This window comes from Emydura macquarii, unplaced genomic scaffold (assembly GCF_026122565.2).
Source record: "Emydura macquarii macquarii isolate MOO-44397 ecotype Brisbane River unplaced genomic scaffold, CSIRO-AGI_Emac_v2 contig_1027, whole genome shotgun sequence".
In the NCBI taxonomy this organism is placed as follows: Eukaryota; Metazoa; Chordata; order Testudines; family Chelidae; genus Emydura; species Emydura macquarii.
Genome location: NW_027131164.1, coordinates 18,811,749 through 18,824,757, shown reverse-complemented (window position 1 = coordinate 18,824,757; position 13,009 = coordinate 18,811,749). Strand labels below are relative to the sequence as shown.

Below are 13,009 nucleotides of genomic sequence, written 5' to 3'. Positions count from 1 at the left end.
TCAAGCCCTTTTAAAATGTATAGCCAGTTGTGCTGGAGACCTCCTGTCTTTACATTCTGAATCCAGTTCACAGGAAGACATAAATATATGTTACATGTGCATTGTCTATGTTGATCAGTAACTGTAATACTGAAGGTCTTAGAAATGTGTACAGAGGTAAATTTAAATTTTAATAGACTTTCAATTGTAAAGTGCTTTCATAAATTTAAACTGAAACTTTCTTTTTAACCTAAAAAGAGGTCAAAGAATTAACATTCATATTTCAGTGCCTGACAAGATAGCAGTGCTAGTTAATTTGTTTAGTAGCAATCATTAATACTGCAGTGGCACCTTACCATACTTTTACAAGGCTTCAAAGAAATCTTGCTCAATCAAAACAGATTATTTGCAAAGATTAAGGTAGATAAAGAGGTGAAGGAAACAGATACTGATCTCAAAGACCGTCACAATTGAGTATTTACACTTGATTATGTGCCAAAGCTTGTTAGAAACCATGTAAGAATCAATTATTACTTAATAGATTTAGCCTTTCAAGTTAGTTCTAAGTACTCTTCCAAAAGCTCTATGAGAAGGTTTTACAAATGTTTTTTTGGTTTAGATTGTTTGATTTTGCGTTTTGTAGTGGACAGATACAAGTCAGATCAGGCCATGCTGTAAAGAGCTGGATTTTTTTTTAAACTGCCTATAGTGACTAGATAACTTATGTTATAAATGTTATTTTTACAGAATTTAATTTTTTTTCAATAGACAGATATAAATCTATCATAGTGTTACTAGCTTGGTGCCTTGTCACAAACAGAAAATAAGATTTAAAATATTTCTATTATTGGATAAAAAGAATGGTAATAAAACTGTATTCTCAACATTAATATTTTTCTAGTCTAAAACATATATGTGCAGCTGGCAAGGAGTTACCCTGTGTTTCACAGTCGACTTTGCTTTGGGATTCACCTGTTTTGACAGTAAAACAAAGGTAAGAGGAAAAGGAACTTAAAACATAATCTGTTCTAGTCTACTATTACTGAACTTGGATTTAATAATATTTTACATTTATATAGCCTTTGATCTCAAAGCACGTTACAAACTCTGTTCATATAGTCCCACTCAAGCAGCCACTTGTGGGTTGAAAAAGGGTAGCCCACTTGTGCCATAGTGTGGAAGGGGCATTTTGGCCAAAGACACGAAGACTGTTTTTTACAAGAGACAAACAAGAGAAAAGCCATTGGATATTTAACCCAGACCTCAATTTCTAAGGTCTCACCCAAAAAACCACAAGATAGACCGTGGTTTACTGATCTTGGAAAAATGAAGTGTGTGGTCCTGATTGGATTTGAACCTGTATGTTTAGGATACCAGTAAACCACCCCTCTACCTTACGAAAGTTAAAGGACTGAATTGGTCTTAGTCCTGAGTGGGATTGCAAGAAGAGGATGTAAGAAACCTTCCTTTCTCTTTTGCCCTTCGAAGGCCCAGCAAAGGCTGGGCCTTGTGCTCTGCTGAGTACAAGGACTCTGTGAGGCCAGCACTGATGTCTGTGCTAGATTTCCTGAAGTGTATGGAGAAGGGAGGTGGCAGTGCCATGGCCCTATCTACTGAACCTGCAATAGTGGAGAGGGAGGCATGCTCTACGTCTGCAGAAGATGCAAAGCCAGCAAAGTGTTCCACAGTTCATTTAAAATGTAATGTGAACCTTATTACAGTTTGTGAGCGAATTCCTGATCTTGGATAAATTGGTGTAACTCCTTTTACTTTAATGGAGCTATGCTGATTTACACCAGCTGAGGATCTGTGTTTTCACCACCACTATAACTTTGGCAATAAATAAATAAACAAACCATCGTTCAGCCTTAACACAGGGGCAAGAGGCTTACTCTCAAGCCAGAGGTATATTTGTTTAACACGTGTGAAGGAAGTTGATCTAACCATTTTGGATTTAGAGGAAAGCAAAAAAATATCTTTTTTGAAACATGGGCAAAAGTATTAATATTTTTCAACATATATCTGAAACTTTGAAAGTGGCTTTGTTTAAAGACTTCATGACTAGAATCTGCTTTCACTGATGCTGGTGTAAATCTGGAATAATTCCATTGCACCTGCAGTATTTTATTTACTTGGGTAAAATTTCAAGAGATATAAATTCACATTTATTTCTTGCAAGAGTGTTGGTATTAGTTACATTGCACTGGCCTTCACAAATACATTCTATCTACCTTATTTATTTCTGCAGTTTCACGTCTTATGCTAAATTGTTGTCATATTGTCATTATATACTTTCAGACAGATTCTTCTCCACAGTTGGCTGCAATTCAGTGAGAAACAAAGTGATTCCTGTAAATGTTAGCGTATTTTGGGATACTTTGGATGAATAACACCAAATAAATAAAATATATATTTATAGTTATTTAAAAATAAGAACCTTAGCCCTTGTTTTCCTGTCCTATATTCTGAAACAGAATGCTAGTGTGAAATGAAAAATAAATGCCTCTCTGAAGAACTCTACACAGCACATTACAAACAACAACACATCATTTGGGGAAATCATGACACCTGGCTATATTTTCCAGTTTAGCTTCAATGAGTTTTGGTAACACTCTCCTACTTCCACTGACTAAAAGGACAGAGACTCTGAAAAAAATATCATCTAAAATAATGGTTTGTATAGTCAGTGGAAAACTGTCCAAAGTTTTCAGTCAAGACTTTTTAAAATAGATTAATTTAGAATACAGAGCTTGTAAGTTTTTTTTATATAGAAAAAGAGAACCTAATATCAAGGTGACCAGATAGCAAGGATAAAAAATCAGGACAGGGGGTGTGGAATAATAGGTGCCTATATAAGAAAAAACCCTAAATATTGGGACTTCCCTATAAAATCAGGACATCTGGTCACCTTACCTAATATCAAAATATCTCATGTGTTTTCAGGAGCAGAAAGGAAAAGTGATTATATCCACATTACCTTAATCAATGTTTAATGTCAGAGCAGAATACCTGATTAATACATGTTGCCCTAATTAACTCAATTTATTGGGGGGAACAAAAAACACTGCGGAAAAGTGCTGAACCTCATCGACACACGAGCCGAAAGCACAAGACTCATAAGTGAACAGAATAAAGACTCCATTTAAGACAGTAAGGGAAACTAGAGGGCCTTGTTGAGAGGGTCTTGCCATGTTGTCTGAATGCAGATGTGTGCAGAAGGTAGTTGGATTCCCACTTCTGTTTCAACTTTGAGCATTGGCAATGAGTGTTCCGTGGACCTAGGCTGATGCCTTTTGCATAATCATCCCTCTCCCTCAAATCATGCCCCCTTTGCCCTACATCCTTTCTTGCCTTCAGAGAGATATATCTGACCAGCCCAATCCTGCGTCATGCTAGGGGAGTCAGAGATCCCCTTCACTGGGGTTGTCAGGTGGTTCTACATAGAATCGTAGGACTGGAAGGGACCGCAGGAGGTCATTTAGTCCAGTCCCTGCAATTATGGCAGGAACGAGCATTATCTAAACCATCCCTGACAGGTGTTTGTCTATTCTGTTCTTAAAAATCTCCAGTGATGGAGATTCCACAACCTCCCTAGGCAATTTATTCTAGTACTTAACTACCCTACCAGTTAGGAAGCTTTTCCTAATGTCCAATCTAAACCTCCCTTGCTGTATTTTAAACCCACTGCTTCTTGTCCTATTCTCAGATGTTAAGGAGAACATTTTTTCTCCCTCTATCTTGTAACAACCTTTTATGCACTTGTTACAGTTATCATGTCTGTTATCATGTCCCTCCTCAGTCTTCTCTTCTGCACACTAAACAAACCCGATTTTTTCAATCTTCCCTCATAGGTCATGTTTTTAGACTTTTAATAATTTTTGTTGCTCTTCTTTGGACTTCCCCCAATTCTGTCCACAACTTTCCTAAAATGTGGCTCTCAGAACTAGACACAATACTCCATTGGAAGCCTGATCAGGGTGAAGTAGAACAGAAGAATTACTTCTCGTATGTTGCTTACAACACTCCTGCTAATACATCTGAGAATGTTTGCTTTTTTTGCAACGTTACACCGTTGACCCATATTTAGCTTGTGATCCACTATGACCCTCTGATCCCTTTCTGCAGTACTCTTTCCTAGGCAGTCATTTTCCATTTTGTATGTGTGCAGTTGATTGTTCCTTTCTAAGTGGAGTACTTTGCATTTGTCCTTATTGAATTTCATCCTATTTACTTCAGACCATTTCTTCAGTTTTTCCAGGTCATTTTGAATTTTAATCATAGCTTCGAAAGTACTTGCAAACTCTCCCAGCTTGGTGCCATCTGCAAATTATATAAGGGTACTCTGTCATTTTCTAAATCATTGGTAAAGATATTGAACAGAACCAAACGCAGAACTGATCCCTGTGGGATCCCACTGGATATGCCCTTCCAGCTTGATTGTTAACCACTGATAACTCCTCTCTGGGAATGGTTTTCCAACCAGTTATGCACCCACCTTATAGTAGGTCCATATAGGTTGTAATTCCCTAGTTTTTTATGAGAAGGTCATGCCTTATTAAAGTCAAGATATACCACATCTAATGCTCCCTCTCCTCCCCCTCCCCCCAAACATAAAGCTTGTTACCCTGTCAAAGAAAGCTGTCAGGTTGGCCTGACATGATTTGTTTTTGACAAATCCATGCTGACTGTTGCTTATCACTTTATTATCTTCCAGGTGTTTGCAAATTGGTTGCTTAATTATTTGTTCCATTATCTTTCCAGGTATTGAAATTAAACTGACTGGTTGTAATTCCCTGGATTGTACTTATTTCCCTTTTTATAGATTGGCACCATATTTGCCCTTTTCCAGTCCTCTGGAATCTCTCCCGTCTTCCGTGACTTTTTGAAGATAATTTCCTGCCTCCTCTCAGCATTCTTCTGGTTGAGGACCTTATTTGGGACCCTTCAACTCCCATTCAAAGTTGTAAGATAGGAGTAGAGACCATTCAGAGTCCTGTGAAAACCACCAGATTCCCCATACAGATAAGTGACTTTTTCAGTTGACCTTTGTCCAACTTGAAAGTTAATTTTTGTCCATCACTAGGAGCTCCTTCAACCAGGATTGACCAATACATACCCCATAACATTCCAAAGCCAAAAACCCAGCCCGATGCTTTTCCTATTCCTTCCTTCCTCCAATGAAAAAAAAAATAGTGTGTGTAACTAACAAAGCCATGCCAATTCTTCAGTAGGTTTATTTGCTTGTGTGTGGTATTCTCATTCCCTACCCTTTCTGTTTTTTCTTTATATTATAAGCCTTTTGGGTTAGTCTCCTCCTGTTTTTACAGTGCCCAGCACAGTGTAGCTCCAATACTGACTGGAACATGTGGGCACTACAATAATATAAATATTTCATCACCATCATTATCATCATCCTCATGGGAACATGAGAACTCTGATGTAGTAATTATCAACAATGTCAAGCAATCATTTCTTTAATTACTCATTTGAAGGAAGCTGAGACCCTGCTTTCTCGTGAGCAAGCATAAATAAACAAAATAACAAATAACTCAACACTTCTTGTCTTGATTTTACTAATCACATGTAGCAGGAACCCAGTTTGCATGGATTAGTTCGAGGTCCCCAGCACATTCATCTTCTGGGTGAGTGAAAATAATCTAACCTCAGCTGGAGAGAATTTGACATTTCGTCCTTCTCTAATTGGAACTGCAACCACAGAGCAGCCGTCTTGGTCCAAATCCAATCAATATTATCTGCCAAATATTGAAAAATATTCACAGTCAAAAGGTCCAGGTGAGACATACTGCTAGTCCACATGAGGAAAACAAGAGGAAAAGTCAGATTTGAAAACAAAAAAACAGTAAGCTTCTTTTCTGCCATTATTTTATTTTAAATGGCTATGAAAGCATTCAACCAGGGTTGAATCATGTTTCCTCCACCGGTTCCCAGGGATCTAGTCTCACCTCTGTGTGTACGAGAATTTCCATAATGTTATTGGAGGGAACAGAAACATAGAAGGAAAGTTATAGTCTGATTGTTTAGTTTTTTTGTTTTTGTTTTTTGTTTTTAACATTTAACTCCAAGAGCAATGTATGGAAAATATTTTGAGAAGCACAGAAAACTACAGTGATTTTAACATAATTCATTTCCCAAGATTGATTTTTAATAAGTCTGTCTTCAGAATTTTTAAAAATACCCCAGTAAACCCAACGATTCACTTCACACAGCTCTATTTATTCCTATGTAAGAGACTGGCACAGACCTTGGGATTCTTATTTCTTGGCTTACAAAGGACTGAATAACACACATAATAGTGCTTTGCATTTCTATAGCACCTATCCACTCAGAATTTTAAACCGCTTTACACACGTTAATGAATTAAGCTTTGCAATATTGGTGTATGGTAGGGAAGTATTATTATCTTCATTGAGCCAAGTGAGGCTTGAGAGATTTAAGGTCTGGAGTGAAATCCTGGCCCAGTGAATTCAATGGCAAAACTCCCATTGGCTTCAATAGATGCAGGATTTTACCCTGATCTCTATACACCCTTATAATGGGTAACCCATCTCAGCTTCCTGACCACGTTTCCAGGTCATTCTTTATGTTGGATTGGGGAAGTACTACAACTGTATCTTTCTGTTATGTATGAAGTAGAGCTGTAAAATTGTATTTGTTATACAACCATCCTCTTGCCCAAAAATATTAATCCATCATTTATTTTAACTTAATGTCTGATTAAAACTGCTCAATAATGCTAAGTTCTGGGTACGAGAGCATAATGTCAGAGACTCCTAATTAACATTATTTCTTTGCAGAATGTGCTCTGGAGGTTTAAATTCTCTCAGCTCAAGGGGTCGTCAGATGATGGAAAAACAAGAGTAAAGCTGCTTTTTCAGAATCTAGACACCAGACAAATTGAGATGAAGGTAGTTGACATATTCTCTCCATTAAAAAAAAATGAAATTGAATATATGTCAAATGAGAGTTTATATTCAATGCTGTGCATGTTTCCAATGAACAGCTAAATCATGTATTATCTTTTTCGTATTCTCTAGAAGCTGTGCAACAAATAAAAGTCCTGTGGTAGCTATCGATTTATTACACTATCTATGTGATTCTGTTCCTGAGATGTATTCTGAAAAACTGTGGTATATTCATTCAGAATGATAATTTCTCTGAAGTGCTTTTTTGTTCAATGGAGTTATACAGTAATAGGTGCAATACCTTAAAACTCTGATTTTAAAATGGATATATGAAAAATACTTTAAAATAAAATATTGTAAGTATTTTAATATATTTTTCAAGATGCCATGTGGTAAAATTGGAACTTTAGGGAAAAAAAGTAGATTTTTCTGATTCTTTGATTTTTAAAACCTAGTTTGTAACTATTATTATCATCATCTATTATTAGTGCCTAAATAAAAGCACAGTCTTGCAAAGGGTGACACACACACTAACTCCCATCGAATCGATTGGTTTGAAAGTGTGCTGAGAGCATGCAGCGTTGTGCAGGATCAAGTACTAAGCAGTGATAAGACATAGTTTGATTACATGGCAACTGCCGTATGATTCACAATCCTTTTTTTTCTCTGATTAACCTTAGACAAGACTTTTGGCCTAAGAATTCAGATCTAGATATAAGTACAGATTCAGAGTTCTGGTTTGACTCAGAGACCTAGTGCTGGCTTTCACATTTGCAGACTACCCTGACCCACAGCCGGCATGGAGCAGCCTCCTCCCAATCCCTGGGCAGTGTCCGGCTGAGCCAAATGAGCCTTAGCTAGCACACTGCAGCTCAGAGCCCCGGCCAGGCAGGCAGCCCCCCGAGCCCTGGCTGGAGTGGAGCAGGCCCCTGAGTCCCAGCTGGCGCACTGGGTCCTGGAGCAGTCCTGGCTGGGCCAGCCCACCAGCACCTCCATTACCTGCCGCCCGCCCATGAGGGATGGAAAGAAGCGGAGCCACCGTGGCCCATACATTTGGCGGCGAGGCGGCTATGCCAGGGAAGTTACCTACCGCCTATGCCCAGCATCAAAGCTAAATGCAAGATGGAACAGATTCTTTAGCATATATAGTTAGCACATATTGTAAGGGACCGTTCAAGGTAATGGCCTGTTAACACCTATGCCATCATAGGACAAAAAGGAGGGGGTTATTGGATTAAAAGATTGTTGTAATAAGCCATAAATCTAGTGTCTCTGTTCAGTCCATGATTTTTAGTATCTAGTAGGTAATGAATTTAAACTCCCTGCTGCGTCTTTGAAAGTGTACATGTTTCCTTTGAGGATTAGGGTTGATAGAGTGATTGCTTTGTGAAAAGTGGTCACCCACAGTGATAAGGTGTTTTTGTCTTTTTATCATTTATTGCTTTCCTGTAGGAGTTCATTCAAGATCATAGAGATATCATCCCACCCACCTTGTCTCTCTAATATCTTGGGACCGACATAGCTACAGCTACAATGCATTCAACAGTGAAATACAATCTGATAAGAAGGGGAAAACAGTCATGCATAGTTTTGAAGGCAATGGGAAAGAGCTTGCATGTGATAGTGTCCAGAAGAAGAAGTCAGTGAAGTGATTTAGGTGGCATAATCAGAAAAAACAAGAGTTTTAAACATTCTAAAAATCCTTTTCTGTCTTGTGATGGACAGATTTTAGTCTCTTGTCACTTGTAAAGTTATAATCCCACTTGTCCTCCATAGACTATATGCAAAACAATAAGGTAGGCAACACCTGATCTTTTCAATGTTAAAAAGTTAGCAAGAAAAAATATTCTGAGCTTCTTTTACCATCATAAAAGAAGAAGACCACAATTAAACTTGTTTTCCTTTGTGGTTTTATACTGTTGAACTGGTTCAGTATTTATTGCAAAGGAAAATTGCTTTTGACGAAATAGATCTTTTGTTGAAAAATCAAAAACCTCTTCAGGTCTTTTTGGATTAAAAACTGAACTCTTTTTTTTTTTATTGTTTTCACTTGAAAATGTTCTGGGGTTTTACTGTTTTCACCACTTTTTTTTTTTTGTTTTTGATTGATGAAAAACATTAAATATATTTTTTTTAACAAAGTCAAATTTTGACAAGACAAACTATTTTCCAGCCAGCTTTATTATTTACCATTGTGCTTACTACCATTAGTTGAATTACTCATGATTAGTAAGCATCACACCCAATAGTGAGTGTTTACCATTCTGGATCCTATATATGAAGAATAGAGGCACGGGTTAATAGGGGATCCAGAAGCTTTGGGTTCAGGAAGCTTGCTGAGTGACCATAGACAAATCAGTCAGTTTACCATTACGTGCCTCAATATCCCTATTTTTAAAATGGGAATAAAAATACATCCTTACTTCACAAGTATTTTCTTGAATGGTTGTTAAGAACACTGAGATCTTCGAATTGAAGGTGGCGACATAAGTACAAAGTATGTGTGTGCTTATACACATAAATGTATATGTACAGTACAAATGTTGACAGAACAGAATGAAAGCTGATTGAATGGCATGAGAATAAGGGTGTCACTCATAAATTCATAGATTCTAAGGACAGAAAGGACCACTGTGATCATCTCATCTGACCTCCTTCATAACATAGCCATAGGACTTACCCAAAATAATTCCTGTTTGTATGCTGTTTCTTAGTGCAGTGTTTCTCAACCTTTTAAGTAGCAAGTACCCCCTAACTTCTGAAAATTTTAATAAGTACCCCAGCACTCAGTTTTCCACTCTGAGAAATGCAATCTTTTTCTCCTTTTCCACTGGACAACTGTATTTCTCATAAAGCAGAAGAGTTCTGCAATGCTGTGTGGCTGTGCAGATCACAAAACCCCTGCTGTTTCTCCCCTCCTTCCCTTTCTCCATATAGGAACAAAGGTCAACGCCAGCCAATCACTGTGGCCTGATGGCGGGGTCACATGGTGTTCTCCTCACACAGGTGGGAACTTGTGAGGTCTAAACAGGCACTAGTGGCCCACCAGAGTGGATAGCAGCGCTCCCCAGGGCCATCCCTAGGGGGGTGTGGCCCTGGGGCAAATCACACTGTGTGGGCCCATTTTAAGATTTTTATACTGGTAAAATCTGGGACTGTCATAGTTGCGGGTAGAGCCCGACTCCAGGACTGGGCAAGCCGCTGGGCTCTCTGCCTGGCTTTCTGGGCAAGTTGTAGATGGCTGCCACCTGGCTGCCAGCCTGGGAGGTGGGCGACTGCCACCTGCTCCGAGCTGGGGCAGAGGAAGCTTCCGCGCAGGCTGGGACCTGGGGATGTGGGCAGGTGGCAGGCAGCTGCTGCTGCTCATCTTCAAGCCAGGACATGGGAGGCTGTCTCTCGGCTCAGAGCTGGGGCATGGGTGGCAGCCACCCACTTGCGAGCCCAGCTCGCAGGGCGCAGGAGGCTGCTGCCGGGCTCCCACCTGGGAGCTGGAACTGGGTGGGACATGGGCGGCTGCCGCCCAGATACCCAGGACTGGGGCAGCTGCCACCCAGCTTCCTAGCTAGGGAGGTGGAACCAGGCAGGAAGTTGGCTGCTGCTGCCTGGTTCTCCCAGAAGTCGGCTGCTGCTGCCCGGCTCCCTTCACTGGGTTTTTTGCCGCGTACCCCCTACCTATGTCTTGCATACCCCAGGGCTACGCATACCACAGGTTGAGAAACTGTCTTAGAGTACGCCTACACTGCATGCTCCTTATGGTTGCTTGTAGAAAATATACACTGCATCCCCTCTCCCCATATGGGTGTTAATAGCACTGCAGACTGCTTTGGTTAATAGAGTAAAGGCACGCCTGAGTGTTGTGCATATGTTCCCTGAATGGCTGTCTACACATCCACGCAGTACTTCCTGCATCTACACTGCTCCTTTTTAGCAGTGCAATGTCCCACTGTCTCCCTGCTGCCTGAGATTTTCCCCACCACCATAGTGACAGGCTCTGGCAGTGGGGAAAGGCTCTGGCAGGGGGATGCAGAAAGGAAAGGCTCTGGCAGCTCCCTACCCTACACATACCCTACACACCACCACCTGTGTATGTAGCATAGACATAGCCTTAGGCTTCAGAATTACTGCTTAGACACATAAGGATATAGCATTGATACCCCCAAATGTAGTATTGGTATAGTATATGTGACTGAGTTTATGGTACTGAGAGAAAGATTTCAAGAAGGTAGTTGGGGATGAAAAGGGAAGTGCAGCCAATAATGAGAAAAACAGATGACATCAAATAATGGAAGTTTCATTTCTGTTGAGTAGATGAGCTAGTAGATGTCAAATGAAGCTCAGTACAGAAGAGTTATAATGTTAACTTAACAGCAAACAGTATAGTTAAGGTTGCAAAACAGTTTTCCGGATTACCCCTAATTTCATATGATTGTAGCTTTCTGAAAAACACTCTCTTGGGATTGAAATTTTCCATCCTTAGTGTCTGGCCAAAGGTTTTTTTGTTTTCTCTCTCTCGGCAAAGTATGAGCAAAATTCCTTGCGTTGTATACTTGGATTCTAGATGAGTGGAAAAAATACATTTCTCTCATTTAAAAAAAAATGTTTTTCTGCCACATTTCTTAATACAGATAACAAAAAAAATTCTAGATTGTCAAACTTTGCATGTAATTCGTCTCTGAACAAATTTGGAGGAAAAAAGGCTAAGTACTAATGAAGTTACAAACAATGGCAAATTGTCTTTCCTGCTTACGGATCAGAGAATTCTTTTAAGTTGGAGTTTATGACTTGAGGAAAAAATTGCATATACATGCTCTTTTTGATATGAGGAACCTTAACAACATATGCAGTTAGCCCTGAGCACTCGTGCTGCCATGTGGACTTTGAGCCAGATCCTTCATGCCCTCAATATTTATTTCAACAAATGAGGAAATGATATAGAATCATAGAAGATTAGAGTTGGAAGGGACCTCAGGAGGTCATCTGATCCAACCCCCTGCTCAAAGCAGGACTAATATCAACTAAATCATCCCAGCCAGGGCTTTTTCAAGCTGCAGCTTAAAAACCTCTAAAGATAGAGATTCCACCACCTCCCTAGGTAACCCATTCCAGTGCTTCACCACCTGCCTAGTGAATAACTTTTTCCTAATGTCCAACCTAGACCTCCACCACTGCAACTCGAGACCATTGCTCCTTGATCTGTCATCTACTACTATTGAGAACAGCCTTGCTCCATTCTCTCTGGAACCCCCTTTCAGGTAATTAAAGGCTGCTATCAAATCCCCCCTCATTCTTCTCTTTTGCAGACTAAACAAACCTAGTTCCCTCAGCCTCTCCTCATAAGTCTTGTGCTCCAGCCCCCTAATCATTTTTTGTTGCCCTCCACTATACTCTCTCCAATTTGTCTACATCCTTTTTGTAGTGGGGGGCCCAAAACTGGACACAGTACTCCAAATGTGGCCTCACCAATGCCGAAAAGAGGGGAATAATCACTTCCTTTGATCTGCTGCCAATGCTCCTACTAATGCAGCCCAATATCCTATTAGCCTTCTTGGCAACCATGGCACACTGCTGTTGATTCTGGACACTTTGTGATCAGTGTGGATACTAGTGAGACACGGTACGCCCGATTTGCACATCAATAAGGTTTAATATGCAAGGTTTTCTATAAATATACGAGTTAGATACAAAGCCTAAAATGAACTACAATATATCATCCTCACTAAGCTTGAAGAGCTAAGCAGTTACTCAGAAGGCTGTATACAGGAACAGCTTTCTTCAGGGGCCCTGCCAGGGAGTCAGTGGATCCTCTGGTCCAACCGGCAGCACTTCCCGCAAAGTCAAGTGTTGTCTTTGTCTAAGTGGTGACTATTTTTACCCTTCCATAAACAACCTTCACCTAATTATCTCTCTGTCATTATCATATGTACTAATTACCTACATTGGGTTTCCACCCTTAACTACATTCCATTCTCACCCTAATAATTGAGGTCGTCAAAACAACATCTGGTGATAGGAGGGGCGGAGTAAAAGTATGCCCCTTGGCAATAAAACAGTGCACCCATAGACATTCAAAGATAACTTCTTGTTCCCATCTCTGTTATCTATGTACA

The 13,009-nt window shown here is 39.9% G+C and overlaps 1 protein-coding gene across 1 annotated transcript in view; it reads left to right on the top strand.

The window, feature by feature from the left end:
• The window catches only part of SNTG2 (syntrophin gamma 2), a 429,181-nt gene that overhangs the window by 397,720 nt on the left and 18,452 nt on the right, over positions 1 to 13,009 (top strand). Inside the window, exons 15-16 of the mRNA XM_067544886.1 lie at positions 881 to 973; positions 6,795 to 6,905. Coding sequence (XP_067400987.1) covers positions 881 to 973; positions 6,795 to 6,905 — 204 coding nt within the window. The remainder of the gene's footprint in view (positions 1 to 880; positions 974 to 6,794; positions 6,906 to 13,009) is intronic.